This window comes from Phyllosticta citriasiana, assembly GCF_038021145.1.
Source record: "Phyllosticta citriasiana strain CBS 120426 chromosome Unknown IWZ02scaffold_12, whole genome shotgun sequence".
Lineage (NCBI taxonomy): Eukaryota > Fungi > Ascomycota > Dothideomycetes > Botryosphaeriales > Phyllostictaceae > Phyllosticta > Phyllosticta citriasiana.
Window position 1 is genome coordinate 1,139,173 of NW_027117289.1, and position 14,422 is coordinate 1,153,594.

General features: G+C 56.2%; 6 protein-coding genes across 6 annotated transcripts; 3 read left to right on the plus strand and 3 right to left on the minus strand.

Moving 5' to 3' along the window:
- Positions 1–588: 588 nt before the first annotated feature.
- IWZ02DRAFT_382951 (WD40-repeat-containing domain protein) lies at positions 589–3,261 on the minus strand (the record flags this gene model as incomplete). The annotated part of the gene is made up of 2 exons (XM_066765249.1): positions 589–3,035; positions 3,090–3,261. The coding sequence occupies 2 exons, from the start codon at positions 3,259–3,261 to the stop codon at positions 589–591; spliced, it is 2,619 nt and encodes an 872-aa protein (XP_066620161.1).
- Positions 3,262–4,521: 1,260 nt separating this feature from the next.
- On the plus strand, positions 4,522–7,857 carry IWZ02DRAFT_471361 (uncharacterized protein; the record flags this gene model as incomplete). Its single annotated transcript, XM_066768868.1, has 5 exons — positions 4,522–5,151; positions 5,242–5,799; positions 5,845–6,099; positions 6,142–6,331; positions 6,380–7,857. The coding sequence occupies 5 exons, from the start codon at positions 4,522–4,524 to the stop codon at positions 7,855–7,857; spliced, it is 3,111 nt and encodes a 1,036-aa protein (XP_066620162.1).
- A 1,077-nt stretch (positions 7,858–8,934) lies between these two features.
- IWZ02DRAFT_63336 (uncharacterized protein) lies at positions 8,935–9,847 on the plus strand. The gene has a single exon (XM_066770989.1). It carries the CDS (start codon positions 9,163–9,165, stop codon positions 9,781–9,783), a length of 621 nt encoding a protein of 206 aa, XP_066620163.1. The 5' UTR covers positions 8,935–9,162; the 3' UTR covers positions 9,784–9,847.
- Positions 9,848–10,051: 204 nt separating this feature from the next.
- Positions 10,052–11,404, plus strand: IWZ02DRAFT_459629 (O-methyltransferase-like protein family 3). The gene has a single exon (XM_066768093.1). It carries the CDS (start codon positions 10,462–10,464, stop codon positions 11,188–11,190), a length of 729 nt encoding a protein of 242 aa, XP_066620164.1. The 5' UTR covers positions 10,052–10,461; the 3' UTR covers positions 11,191–11,404.
- Positions 11,405–11,870: 466 nt separating this feature from the next.
- On the minus strand, positions 11,871–12,779 carry IWZ02DRAFT_459631 (uncharacterized protein). The gene is made up of 2 exons (XM_066768094.1): positions 12,360–12,779; positions 11,871–12,298 (listed from the first exon to the last, which is right to left on the minus strand). Exons 1-2 carry the CDS (start codon positions 12,665–12,667, stop codon positions 12,274–12,276), a joined length of 333 nt encoding a protein of 110 aa, XP_066620165.1. The 5' UTR covers positions 12,668–12,779; the 3' UTR covers positions 11,871–12,273.
- A 639-nt stretch (positions 12,780–13,418) lies between these two features.
- On the minus strand, positions 13,419–14,300 carry IWZ02DRAFT_63367 (uncharacterized protein). The gene has a single exon (XM_066770991.1). The coding sequence runs from the start codon at positions 14,116–14,118 to the stop codon at positions 13,483–13,485; it is 636 nt and encodes a 211-aa protein (XP_066620166.1). The 5' UTR covers positions 14,119–14,300; the 3' UTR covers positions 13,419–13,482.
- Between the last annotated feature and the right edge of the window lie 122 nt (positions 14,301–14,422).

The window sequence follows — 14,422 nt, forward strand, 5'->3', positions numbered from 1 at the left end:
CCGACCGACCAAAGCAACCTGAACCAACTCAACTACCTAAAGGGACATCGAAGAAGACGACGAAGGAAGAGAAAAACTACGAACGCCACGCCACGCAACGCACCAACCGGACGGCCAAGATGGGGACAGATTCCTTGCGTTGTACCGCGAGGCAGCCACAGCAGCAGAGCAGACGATAGACAGGCAAAGTAGGCAGGCAGGCAGGCAATGCTTAGAAGCAGGCAAGCAAGCATGCGAGCAAGCAAGCAAGCAAGCAAGCAAGCAGTAGTAGCGTCGCGAGTCTCTCTTGCGTCACCACACCCACACCAGCACAAGTCAAGCCTCCGTCTGCCCTCTCCAATCAGACGACAAACGTCGGCGCCCATGCAAACAGGCTGACAGACAGAAAACAGGAGCAGAGCCGCCCCGCTCCGCCGCTCGCCTCACTCACTATCCAGACGTAGGGCTTCTCCCATCATCGTCACACCACCACCACCACCACCACCAAGAAGAAGTACGGTAAGCGAAGCGACCATCATCCCCGCCGCACACTTCTTCCATCATTCATCGTCATCGGCAGCATCGTCATCGTCATCATCAGGAAATTCATCATAGCCCCTCGCCAAAGAACCGACTCGCCGCCACAATCTCCTGATCGCCATTGGCAAAGTCCCAGCCGACAATTGTTGGGTCCTGGCTACAACATATTATGCGGCGCGCGTCGAACTGCAGCTTGAAGACGCGACTGTTGCTGCCCGTTGGGTTGGCCGTGCCGCCGACGAGAGGCACGTGTTGGTGACCATGATTGTGATGGTGGTGATGATGGTGGTGGTGGTGAGCAGCTCCACCGTTGGCGTTGGCTCCTCCTCCCTGGCCTTGCTGCTGCACGTTTTGTTGGTTCTGTACGCCGCCAGGCAGAGGCGCGTGAGCGGCTGCAGGACCGGCGACGGCAGCTTGAGCAGCAGCGCTCTGGGCGCCCGCGGCCGGCGGCTGCGCGAGGGCGTGGGCTTGTGCCTGCTGAGCAAGCTGCTGGACTTGCTGCTGGACTTGGTGGAGCTGTGCGGCCGTCGCCGTGGCGGCGCCGGCGGCTTGATTTTGCGCTGCTTGCTGCGACGCTGCCGTCAGCGCCGCCATTTGCTGCTGAAGCTGCTGGTTGAGGCGGGCCGGCGCGGGTCCTCCTCCTCCACCACCTCCCCGACGGCGGCCGCCGGCATTGGCGACGGCCTCGCTCTGCAACAGGCGCTTTGCTATGGTCCATTTGCCGTCTGCTGCCTTTTTCCAAATAATGATGCTCTCGTCGTAGGAGCCCGACACGATGCGACCCCACCGGCTGCCCCCACCGCCTGGCGGAAGCTTGGCGCCGTACGCGAAAATGTCCTGGGGGTTGCGGGAGCCAGCGTTTCTTGTGCGACGTTCCTCGCGCGATAGCTCCGTAAGAGCGCCTCTGGCGCGCGCTTCAAAGTACTGCTGATCCACCGCCCGAGCCTCGGCTTCGAGCTCTTCCTCGTTGCCGGGCATGTCGCCAAATTGTGCTTGCACCGTGCGGACCAGGTTGGCATGACCACGCAGACAGGCCACTTCTGCGCCCGTGGCTCTATCAAAGATGCGCACAGTCTCATCAGAGCTGCCCGTCACAATGCGACGGCCATCAAACTGAACGCAGGCGATGCCCTTGGTGTGACCGGGAATCGTTTTTAGACATGTGCCCGTCCGAATGTCCCACACCTTGACCGTCCGGTCTCCCGAGGCCGACACTATCTGATCGTCGTACGTTTGTATCGCATTGACTGCAGCAGTGTGGCCCTCGAGCGCCATGAGCAGACTAAAAGCGGGCAACGGCTTGAAGTTGAGCTGCTGGCTCTGCATCTCCGTGTCCAGCCTGACAATGTAGTTTGGAAATCGGGCGCCGCTACCGGTAGTCTGGGGGTAGTCTGCGTCCGCCGGCACGAGCTCGCGGCGGCTCCATACCTTGATCGTCTTGTCTTTGGAGCATGTGACGAGATAACGATCGTCGAATCGAAGGTTCAAAACAGACTCGCCATGAGCGCGCTCCAACCTTTTAATCATCTGCCCGGTCGAAAAGCGCCAAACAATGACGTGGCAATCGCTGCCTCCAGAAACGACAATGTCGTGTTCGGGGCGCTCATCAAACTGCAAGCAAAGCACCGACGCGTCGTGACCTGTCAGCGGCGCCACGACCAGCCTTTGCGTCTCCAAGTCCCAGATGCGGATAGTCTTGTCCCTGCTGCCGCTAACGACATACTTGGCCGAGTGCTGGATCGTATAGACGCATTCCTTGTGCTGCTCGTACGGGTGCGACGGGTGGGGCAATTGGAAGTTGACGTAGCGGCCGGAGCTCCAATTGTCTTCTAACCGTCTCTTTTGCTTGTAGAGGTATTGCCAGTTGACCATTGGGTCCCCGAAAGAGGACAGGATGAGCGAGGGCCGGATGGGTGGGAAGAGCATGTCCGCCGGGGGTGGCGATATGGCGTCGTCGATGCCAAACTGCGGTCGAGCCTCGATGCGGCGGGCCAGGTCATTTATCCTCGCCTCGGAGGGAGACTCGCCCTCGTAGGCAACATCCTGCATCTCGTCCGTGCTACCGCTCCAGGGACTCTCGTCTGCCTCTACCACGCCGTGTTGCTCAACCCAATCTTCTGCGCCATCGGCATGTGGACGCTCCCTCAGCTTCTTCTTGGTGTGCATGCGTTCCAGATCAGCGTCGCCACCACGGACGCGAGATTTGCGCTCCTTCATGGCGGACCTGTTTGCCTTTTCCTGCGCTTCAAACTGGCGAATCTGGCGAATGTTGGCGGTCCAGCCCTCGGCGCCAAACATGCATTTCCACAGCTGGCTGTCGAGGGTGCGTCCGCGCCATGACTTGGACAGGGTCGAGGTGCGGAGGAGGGTCTCGGGGTCGAGGTAGGAGAATATTTGAAAGGTGATTTCCGGGGGCAGGTGGAGGACGGGGTCGAGGTGGAGTCTCGAGTTGAGACGCTGAACAATGGCGGCAATGGAGGCGGTGCGCAGCGAGCGCAGGATTTCAAAGGCAAAATCTGCAGACGTCAACGATTGAGCTTGAGTTTGGGCCAGGGTGGGGCGGTAGCCACCTGCTCTCTCATTCTCAGGCAAGCTGAGGATCCAGCCTGGCAGGGTGACACGGGCCGAGTCGACATCTTGGGCGTCAGACTTGGGAGGTTCGGCGCGCATTGCGGCGTCAACGTCGCTGAGGCTGCGCGTGTCTTCCGAATAGCCCTCATCGAGCTTGTAGGGAGCGGCCATGGTGTTGAGGTAGGGTGTGTCTGAGGCGTACGGGGATGATGTCGGGTCTCGAGCCATTGCTGAGAGTCGATGCACAAGGAAGGCCGCCTTGCGACCAGCGCGCTGCGACTTGCAGATGGGGCAAGAGTGGCGACGCCACGAGGCACTGGCTGACGGATGGCTCTTGCAGACGAGGGGGGGGGGGGGGGGGGGGGGGGGGGGGGGGCCGGGGCTGGTGTTGGCGTTTTATTTTTATCTTTACTTTTAATTTTTTCTGCTAGGAGTAGTGTGAGTATGGTAGCTGATGAAGCGTTGCGGATGGCGGGTGTTGTGTGTGGGTGGGTGGGTGGGTGTGAGGGTGGTCGAGCAGAGGTTAGGGCTATCGGTAGACAGCGAGCGAGTACAGTACCACCTACCTACGCGGGAACAGGGACCATTGAAGGACCTGGCTGATGGCTGGCCCAAGCGCACCACACTGTGCCCTCGACGACGACGACGAAAGTTGTGGGCACGATAGAACGACAAGTGTAGAAGTAGTAGAAGGGCCGAGATGGATGAGGCTGGCTTGCACTTGAGAATAGCGTGGGCGCAGTGCAGAGTCTGGAGTGCAGCTAGGGAAAAGATCGTGCCGTCTACCAGGAAACGCAGTGGACAGCGGCACCCCGAAACACCAGCCAGCACGATTCCATTATTTGCAAACTCGCTAGGCACTCACTGGCTGTGTATCTGCATTTTATCGTCTCGCTCGTCTCCATCTCCATCATAAGCGGCCATCGTGGTCATCGTCGACTTAAGGGGCACCTGAAACCGCGGCGCTACAGTGACCCGCTAACCTAACCCGCCCACCCAGCTTCTCATCATCCCCTACCTCCAGTGCAGTCCGCAACTCCACTCTGCCACCCTCACCACTACCGTACCTACCTACCTACCTACCTACCTACTTACTTACTTACCTTACCACTGCACCACGTCCACCCGACGTCCAAACCTGAACTCGACCACTCGACCCTCGCGACGTCCCTCGCTCCCTCCGTGCGCCCTCGCCTCAAACCATCCAACCTTCGCTTCGCCTCTGCTTCGGCTTCGCGCCCGGCCCGCCGCCCAAACTGGCGTGAAGGCGGCCCGCCGCTCCTCCGCTGCCAGCAGAGGTCAGGTCTCACCTCACTGCCACCGCTCAACTCCTCCTCCTCCTCCTCCTCCTCCTCCTCCTCCCATCTCACCACCGCCAAAACGAATCCCATTCCCTTTCTCCCTCCTCCACCAGCGCGCCGCCCTGCGATGATGGAGGTTGGGGTTCATGGTTCCTTGTCTCGCCCTCATACCGCTACGATCCAGAATTCGCATTCCCGCCTCCACAGCTCGGGCGGCCCCACGCCCCTCATGCCCAACTCAAACCATGCCAGCTTCTCGACCTTTTCCTCGAGGGCCTCCGACTCGTCCCACGGCACTTCGGCCTCGACCCTCTTTGCTGCGCAACCGCCCCCGCCGCTGCCCACTCACGGCCCTCTGAATGGAGGTCCTGTCGAGGCCGCCAACAACGTCCTGAACAAGCGCGGCGACAAAGAAGCGTCGCTCTTCGTCATTTGCCAGAACCTTTCGCGTCGCCTGCGTAACGTCCCTGGCTTCGAGGAAGTCTTGCTCGAGGAGGAGCGCTCTGCCGACGAAGACACCGACCCCGTCACGCTGCTGTGGAGGACATTCCGGAGGGGCTATCCCTTGATGATCATCTACAATGCCCTCGAGCCCCCGGTTAAGCTCGAGGTCGACAAGACCAAGGTCTCGGAGAAGAAGCGAGAACAGGCTGCCACCTACAAGTTTTTGTCGGCTTGCATCAACCAGCTCAAGTTCCCGTCCGAGGAGTGTTTCGTCATCAGCGACCTATACAGCGATGACACGACCGGCTTCGTCAAGGTACGTTCTAGCGCCCCTCCGCCCCCGCGCGCGCGCGCGCGCGCGCATGCGCACTCCTCTCCCGCTTCCTTTTGCTGACTGCGCCTGCAGGTTGTCAAAGTTGTCAACCGTGTTCTCGATCTTCTCGTCCAAAAGGGCTTGATCAATGATGCCCCGCTTGACGATGGCTCCTCCGAATCCGCGCCCACCAACACCAAGCGAACCCAGCGCCAGCACATTGTCGATGAGTTGGTCAAGACCGAACGCACCTACGTCCAACACCTCGAACTCCTGCAGGCATTCAAGAAGCTGGTCGAAGAAAAGGGTGTCGTGACTGGTGATGCCGTGCACTCCATTTTCCTCAACCTCAACGCCTTGCTCGACTTTCAGCGCCGTTTTCTGATTCGCGTCGAGCAAACGAATGCGCAGCCCGAGTCGGAGCAAAATTGGGGTCGACTTTTCGTTCTCTACAAGGAAGCTTTCAAGGTTTACGAGCCGTTCATTGCAAACCAGAAGCGCTGCGAGGAGACTGCGATGCTCGAATTTGAAAAGCTGAAGGAAACCGGCGGCCCTCCGGAGCTTCGTCAGATGGTCGAGTCGCCAACGCATCTGACTTCCTTTCTCCTCAAGCCTTTTCAACGTCTTTCCAAGTACCCGTTGCTCCTCAAGGTACGTGCGCTTCATTTTTGTCACATTTGGTGCTGATTTTTGCAGGAACTTCGAGACAAGGGCGACTTGGACGAAGAAAGACGGGACGACATTTCCACCGGTATTGACGCCGCCTCTGCCGTTCTTAAGAGGACCAACGAAGCCGTCGACATGGAAGATCGCAAGGAAGCGCTCGAGGAGCTCAAAAGTCGCGTCGAGGACTGGAAAGGCCACCGCATCGAAGGATTTGGAGACTTGCTCCTGTACGGGACCTTTACAGTCTTGAAAGGTGACGGCGGGTCCAAGGACCAAGAGCGCGAGGTCAGTATCCAGCCCCGACTTGTGACCACCACCAAACTAAAGCCGCAAAAGTACAAAATCTACCTGTTTGAAATGATCCTTCTCTGCTGCAAGGAGATCAATCCAAACAAGCAAAAGAACAAATTGATGAGCAAGGGCCAGCTGTACGATAAAAAGGGCAAGCCGAAGTTGCAACTCAAGGGTCGCATCTTCATGCAAAACGTTACCGACGCCATTTCCACCTCGAAGCCAGGTGTGTACCAGAATGGTGTCTTTCTCGTGTTTTGCTGACGTGTCACAGGATCGTACACCTGCCAAATTTTCTGGAAGGGCGACCCCGGCATCGAAAACTTTGTCATTCGCTTCGCAACTGAAGAAACGCTTAAGAAGTGGGTCTTCCAAGTGGACCAGCAGCGCCGGCAGTTTAGGGACACGACGCAAAGGGCAAGCGGCAGCACCAAACAATCCACCACTTCGGCAACAGAGTTTACCTACATTCGCGATCTCCGAGACCAGGGCCCGATTGAGAACCCGTACGCCGAAACCGACGATGATGACGAGGTTGATGTCGCCGAGGTCACGAGTGGCTATCCTGGACAGACCGACTTCACTCTGGCCCAAGGCGAGAAGGGTACGCGGTCGCGATCAACGACAGGCGAGAGCGGCATCAACCCGCTCGACACATCCCGGCCGCCGGATTTGCGCTCCATGCCTCCGCGATTCCCTCACGGTTCCATCCAGAATCCGCCTCTGAGCCTCCGCACGCAGCAACTGCAAGCTGGCGCCATATCTCCTGGCAACGGTCCCAACGACTCGTACTTTTCTCCCAGCATCGAATCGCCCATTTCGACACGCACCAGCTCCTCGTCCGGCATGTTTCCATTTCCAAGGCAGCACATGTCCAATGGCTGGCACGGAGACGACAATGTGCGGTTCACCGCTCCAGCCATGGGCCGGCATACGTCTCGCGACGCTTCCAGTGGGTCTCACATTTACTCCAATGGCCGTGGTCCCGTAGGCCGACCTTCGGTTGCTCCGACAGTTTCGCAGAACGCCATAAACTCACAAATCCGGCTTCGTTCAGCTAGTAGTCCAGACATCCACAACCACCTCCCGACACGACGCACCCCTGGCGGATCTGTTCCGGACGTCCCTCCTTTCCCCAGCCACTACGCCTATGGTCCCGGCCACGCGAATCGCAGCCAGAGCAATTCGCCAAACATTCCCACGCCCACGTCCATGCCCCGCCAGAGCTCCCCGAACATCCAGAGAGAAAAGCAAGCGCTTCGCACGCCCGGATCCGAGATCAACCTGCACTTAGACTACCCTGATAGTTCTCGACAGGATTCTCGCTTCACGCCAGGTTCGTCCAGGACTGCCACGCCAGCTTCTTCGTTTGAACAACAGCGAACAACTACTCCAGGTACAGATCGACCCCAGTCTCCGACCGTCTCCGCCGCTACGCCGACCGAAGTCTCGATTCCATCCCAACTCAAAGTCAAGGTCCACTGCCCATCTGCAGGGTCCACCATGACGCTGGTCGTCAGCACCAACATCAGTTTCCAGAGCCTGAAGGACCGCATTGACGCGAAATTGCAACGCAGCACCAATGTCAGTCTGAGCTCTGGACAAGTGAAGCTAAAGTACATCGACGACGATGACTACGTGAGCATCCAATCGGATGAGGATGTTCAGATGGCGTTTGAAACGTGGAAGGAGCAGCAGCGAGACCAGCTGCTGGCAGGCCAACTGGGTGAGATTGAACTCTTTTGCCAATGAACGTGACGACATTGGCTTTTCAGAACGACGACTATCGCTGCACGCTTTCGCGCCTCATGTGCGGTTTTTTTTTTCTTTTTTTTCTTTTTTTTTTTTTCTTCGGCGTTAGTGTCTGGTGGTGGTAAATCTGATTTTTCACGTCATGTCTGTGGCGTTCTTTACGAGGAAAGCGGCGCGACACGGGGAGTTGTTGTTTCTCGGCGTCCTCTTTTTTTCTTTTTTTTTTCCCTCTTCATTAAACTTCCCTTACGTTCTTTTACCTGCTATGGCCTGGACAATCCAGAATGGGCGCGGGTGTCACTTATCCAGTTTTTTCTATCTAACGCAACCGGAAGAGATTGATCAAAGCAGCAACACCCTTTTCTTATTTTCTTATTTGCATAGTGGCAGACCCTTGTGCGCATTACAAGGGATTCCGACGCGAAAAGGAGTCGCGCTGTGGAGTATCCGGTGGAGATCAGCAACGACAAAAGGGAGAACAAAACGAAAAGATTCACCCGGAACATGACTGCTCCCGCTCGGCGACGCTACTAAGATTTTTGCTTTTACTGCATCAAGATTCGGGTGCGTGGGTGGGGATGGAATGGACGAATGGATGAGCGAGCGGGTCAAAGACATCTTAGGCGACGTGGCGCGTTGTTTCTCAATCAGTGAAGTCAGTCAGCATCTTCCTCTGGACCGAGAGTCTTTCTTCTCTACCGCGACGGCCTTTATGTGGTGGTTTCATTTTGGATTGTCCCTTTTATTGTCCTCTTTCGCTCGTCGTCGTCTTCTGCTCGCTGGCGTTGTCCTGTGCTTCTTGTTTTCTCCTCGCGTTAGGAGGTACTACCGCCTTGTCATGCCCGTTTGATTGTTTCTGCGCACTGGACCAGACGAGACAAGAGCGGAGGACCGACGAATGAGTGCTCCACAGCGCCGTTACGCCCACCCGCTTACCTGTCTACCCGTTTGGAATGGTGGGTTGGTGGCTACCACCATTTCGAGGTTCCCGTGATTTCGTCCTGTCGACACTACGACCTTGCGCCGCCGAGGAAGGCGCACATTCACCTTGACCGTCGGCACTGAGCTGGCAAGAGCTCATCTTCCCAGAGGACCTGTCCACCAGCCAATCAATTTGTTCGAACGCTCCTTTTTCGCCTGGCCCTCAGCCCCAGCAACATGCACACCATCGTCCGTGGAGGCCGCTGGCCATGCGGAACTCCGGCCTTCGCGTCACATCCTCGCCATCCAATCGAAGAAGACTTCCACTAGTCGAATGCCGCTTCTGCTGTGAAGCACGACGAGAACGGTCCTCTGCGCCCGCGCATGGGAAGCCTCAAGGGTTGCTGGGGTCGACGGCCTCAGGAGATCTTCTGTGGTCCAACAGCCATTGGGCCTCCGAGCCGCCGGAATCAGGCAGACAGACGGTTTTCGACAGAAGGGCGGTCGGGATGGAGAGCAGAAAGACAAAAGGACAGCCGGGCGCAATCGGACAGCAATAGCGGCTCAAGACCAGCTGATGACGGACGGATGACATTAGACTGGCTGGCTGGCTGGCTGGATGGGTGGGATAGGATACGGGAAACAGGGACGGTCTGCGGATTATGTATGCAAGAAAGGATAGGTGCTACCTGGCGTTTACTACAAATCTCTTATTCCATTCAATTGAAATGCTATTGCTGCTATTGTCACTGGTACTCTGCTGATGCTGGTGACGATATCTCTGGTAGGGCAACGCAACTCTGGTACTGGTTCAGGCGGAACATGGGAACTGTGATACACCAACAGAGCCGCATCCACGGAGTATTCATCCTTCAGCCCGCCGTGACGAAGACCAGAAACTTTCCATTCACAACGCTCATTTCTTTCGTCTACTTATTGCTTGCTTTACCTCTAATCCCCGAACAGTTTATCGGGCGGCAGCAAAATAGGCTGAGAAAGAAATGAGAAATCCTCTAGGGAGCATTCGTCTGCTGTTCCAGCCGCGCGTAGGGAGTAGTCGTCTACTTCTACGGCTACGTTAAGCGACCCGTGATCCATACCTACACCTGGAACCTGGAAGTGTTATTTCTTCTCTCACCCACTGTGAAGCGGTCTGTTAGGCGGCAGCAAAGTCGAAGGTGCGGAATCGGAGATGCCTCTTGCGCAGGCATAAGCACACCCTACGTACGTTTTTGGTGAGAATGATTACCTTGTTGTTCCTTTCGCTTTTCGGACCTGGGGCTGACATCTGTATAAGCTTTACGGATTGGAAGCTCGGTCTTTGAACCCACTCGAGGGCGCGGGCCCGAAGGTGGTAACTCCGAGCTGGCACCCGTTGCTTCAGCCCGCGTGGACCAGGGCGCGTAAACACCGACTCTCCAGGCAGAAACACCAGGGAATGCGTTGAACGGCATTCAATTTGAGTTTTGTGGCGCCTCATGGCCTTCTCCAACATCAGAAGAATGATGCAATTGGCAAGAGAAGAAGAGCAGAGGCAGCTGAAGGCGAGTCCGAGTTGTGGGATATATAAGGAGGCTTCGAGTGCAAGCATAGCTGGGAAATCACATCAATGGACTGATTTACAACCGATCAAACTTCCTCTTCAGAAACACTCTACTTGCGTTGCGAAACCAATCCGCCAGAATGCCATCCAAGCGCACCCAATTCGGCCCCGGCGAAGGCCTCGACCCAGCCTGGATCAATGTCGACGCCTACACCTTCTCCCACCTACACCCAGACACCCGCCCCAACAGCGCAGTCCTGGACCAGGCGCTCAGACAATCGGCCAGAGAGGGCCTGCCCCCCATCCACTCGTCGCGGTCGCTGGGCAAGTTCCTCGCGCTGCAGTGCCGCGTCAGCCGCGTCAAGCACGCGCTCGACGTCGGCACGCTGGGCGGCTACAGCGCCATCTGGATGGCGTCCGAGAATCCGGGCCTGCGCGTCACGAGCCTCGAGTTCAGCCCCAAGCACGCCGAGGTCGCGCGCAAGAACATCGAGGCGGCGGGCGTGGCGGATCGCGTCGATGTGCGCGTTGGCCCTGCTGTTGACTTGCTGCCCGTCATCGCCAAGGATATTGAGGCGGGCAGGCTCGACAAGATCGGCTTTACCTTCATCGACGCGGATAAGGCGAACAACTACACGAATGCGGACTGGGCTATTCGTCTCGGGTACCCTGGTGCCAGCATTTTGGTCGACAATGTCGTGCACCATGGCGAAGTGTTGGATGAGGAGTTGGCGCGCCATTGGGACCATGTTGGGGGCGCGAGGGACGTCATTGAGCGGATTGGAAAGGATGACCGTGTCGAGGCGGTCGTGTTGCAGGTTGTTGGGGAGAGGAGCTATGATGGGTTTCTGATGGCGGTTGTGAAATAAGGGGTACCAGTGTTGAGATGTTTGTTGCGAGGACAACGGTACAATTTGAATGGCCGACTTGCGAACACTCCTTATTCTGGTAGAGGATGATGAATGAAAATTTTACCGGCCTGGAACTGTGGTAGGGTTCTTCGACCAGTAATCGGCAAGTTCGTGTGACCCGCTGTTATATAATTTCAGTCAGTTCTCGAAAACACGGGAAGTTTTGTTTCAACTGTGCCGATGTTGGGGAAGAACATGCCAAATCGTAGAGACTAAATTTCTTGTTGCAGTTTTGACGTATAAGGCCCATTGATCCAGTGGCAGCGGGTGTCTGGTATCTGACCTCATACACCGAACTCGAGTACAAAAAACGTGTATACCAACTTCCCAAAGCAACGAAGCTCTTCCTCGATCGACTCCAAAAAGCCGCTTTTAAAACCGCCTTTGCACCTCAATCGCTTCGTTCGGAAGTTTGACAACCAAAAGCCATGAAGCAAAAAACAAGCAAAACAGTTGTCCTGAGGAAGATTGCCTCAGAGACGCCTGTTGCGAAGCCCAAGCCACCATTCACTCTTTACCATCTCATCGATACTCCTTGGTTAGAGAGGGTACTTGATTCTCCCCCCACAGCAGCCATGGAGCAAATCAATATCGAAGAACCAACAGGCATCGTTTGGAGAAGTGCACTGCCTGACGCAACACCGGCTCCACCAGTCGTCAAGAGGCTGACCATCGACCCTCCCCCTGGACTGATGGGGGAATTCGCTGTTCCGCAGCATCCAAGAGTCACGAAGAATGGCACTTCTTTCCGCGACACTCCCGGCCACAGGCACTTTCAAGCCGACGTGCGGTCTCTAGTCCAACTATTCGTTCTCGTCCTGTAAGTGCATATGGAGCATCCGTACGCCTCAAAACAAGCACTGAAGGGACACTGACCTATCTTTAGCTCCTTTGTGATCGGGTACATCGTTCTCATGGTCATCCGTAAACTGACAGACTGCGAAACGCCGCGCGAACGCGCCCAGCGCCTGCGCAACCGGCGGCTGAAGATGATCTGGATGGTTGAGACGACCTTCCACCTCTTGTCCATCCCATTCCGGCTCATCTTCTTTCTGATCCGAAGTATCTGGTTTCCTATTAGCATCATCCTATGGCTTATCCGCCTTGTCTTCGGATCCATCCCCCACTTCCTCATCTTCGTCATCTTCCTTCCACTGAATCTCGCCCTGCTCATCGGTTGGACGGTCGTCCAGATCGTCAGACTAGTTAGGCGCGGCTGGCTCGTCGCGTTCCCGCCGGGCGACTGCACCGACTGTCGCATCTTCACTGAGCTCTGGGTCACAATCATCGCACACGAGGCCACAAAATTACTGCTATTCACACACGCTTTGTTCGACTTACCACTGCCGAGCAGCTCCGGCTCGTTTGCCTGGGTCCTCGTCATCTGGCAGAACCACACGCTGCTAAGGGCATGCGTCAACACTTTGGTCCTCATCTTATTTCAGCGCCGCCTTTCCCGAATCATACGGTCTTCGCATCAAAGCGCCCTGCAGCATTTCGAGCCAAGTGGCCACGACGGTGCGCAGTTGATACCCGTGGAGCGTTTGTTGGACGCGTGGAGGAGGCGCGCCCAGGGGCTAGACATAGACCATGAATTGGAGAGGTTTTTTGACGATAGGGGTTGGTGAAAAGACGGGGGTCGTGGGGAGGGAAGGTTCTTCTTCGGACTGTCGTCGGACTGCGTGGTTTGGTTTCCTGTTTTTTTCGGCGTTTGGACGGAGGGAGAGGAATACGAGGAGGGATATCAGAGCCCGTTTGCTGTAGCTTGCTTTTTCGCACCACGGTGGGTACGGAAAGAAATGAGACGTCTCCTACCTAGGGAGCGTTGTTACTGCGCCAATGGAGCATTCGCCCGCAATCGTAGCCGCATCTAAGGAGCAGTCATCCATTGATACTTTCACAACCGTGCTTGGCGACCTGTTGTAATTACTGAGTGTCATTTCTTTCTGCACCCACTGGGATTTTTTTTGGAGGGGGGAAGAGAGTAGTTGACCGTAGAAATATCGTTTCATTGACGTGCGCAGGCGCTCTCGTCAATACAACGTACGAGATCGCAACTAGGGCTCATCAACGTGAACGCAAGAGCACGTTCACTCTTACTTCCTATTCTGTACGCATCTAGGAAGGTAGTAGGAGGGGATGTAGGAATGAAGATTCGTTGACGCATAAAGGCATCTCTTCGATACGAGGAGGTCCCACCCCACGCCTACATGTAGTCAAAAGGAACGCCCGAATCCCTTTGCTCGGAGGTCAACAGTAGCTTCCTGCGCGCAATATCGCCTGCTGCAGTGCACTCCACTCTAAACCTTCCACAAATGGCGGCGGAGACAGTCCTTGAGCCGCCGCTTTCAAATCAGTGCTTGGGGCGCTCGTCATTCTTGAGGCCTCTCGACACAATTTTTCTTTTTTCTCGACTCCCCTCTCCTCCTTGTAGTTTGTTTCAAGTGCTTGTGACTCGTCCGGACCTCGGTGGTGCTGGAACGTATCGCTCGTGTCGGACCGACTCGGGTGTGATATGATGTCCATTAGGTGATGGATGTGTGAACCGGTGCCATGTCTTCCAATGGGCTGACGTGTGTTGAGCGTAGAGAAACCCCAAGTAGCACCGTCGCTGCCGCGCCGAAAGAAACAACTATAATTGATTATTGTCTCAAAATCGGAAATGAGCGAAAGACCAACGGCTATTGGCCCTCTTTTGATTTTAATACGCCTTCCCGACAGCGGCAAGACCCGAAAAACGAAGACAAGAGACAAGCAGCAGCTCGGGTCCCAAGGAATGTGCGTCGTACACTGAGAATAGTGCTCGGAGTTGTGCTGGAACCGTTTGACGCGAGAAAGCCACGCCGTCCAGGAATCCTCCCTACCTGCTCTGCGGTACTCCCACATGACCACGTTCAAAAGAAATAGCGCCACCTGCTCATCTCTGATCGTTCCCCAAAGAGCGTTTTGCAATCGCTTCCAAACCTACCTGATGCAGGCATATGGACGCCTTGATACGCCACGAGCGCAGCGCAGTGCACCGACGATCCATCGGCGCAGTGGAGCAAAGCTCCAAAGGGACAGGAGGACAAAAGAAAGATGCCAAATGTTTGGACTAGCTTTTCCCGGAGACAAGACAAGAGCGAGGTCCAATAGGAGACGGAGAAATACCTGCCTGTCCTGTGATGTGTCGTACACGTATACACAGCGC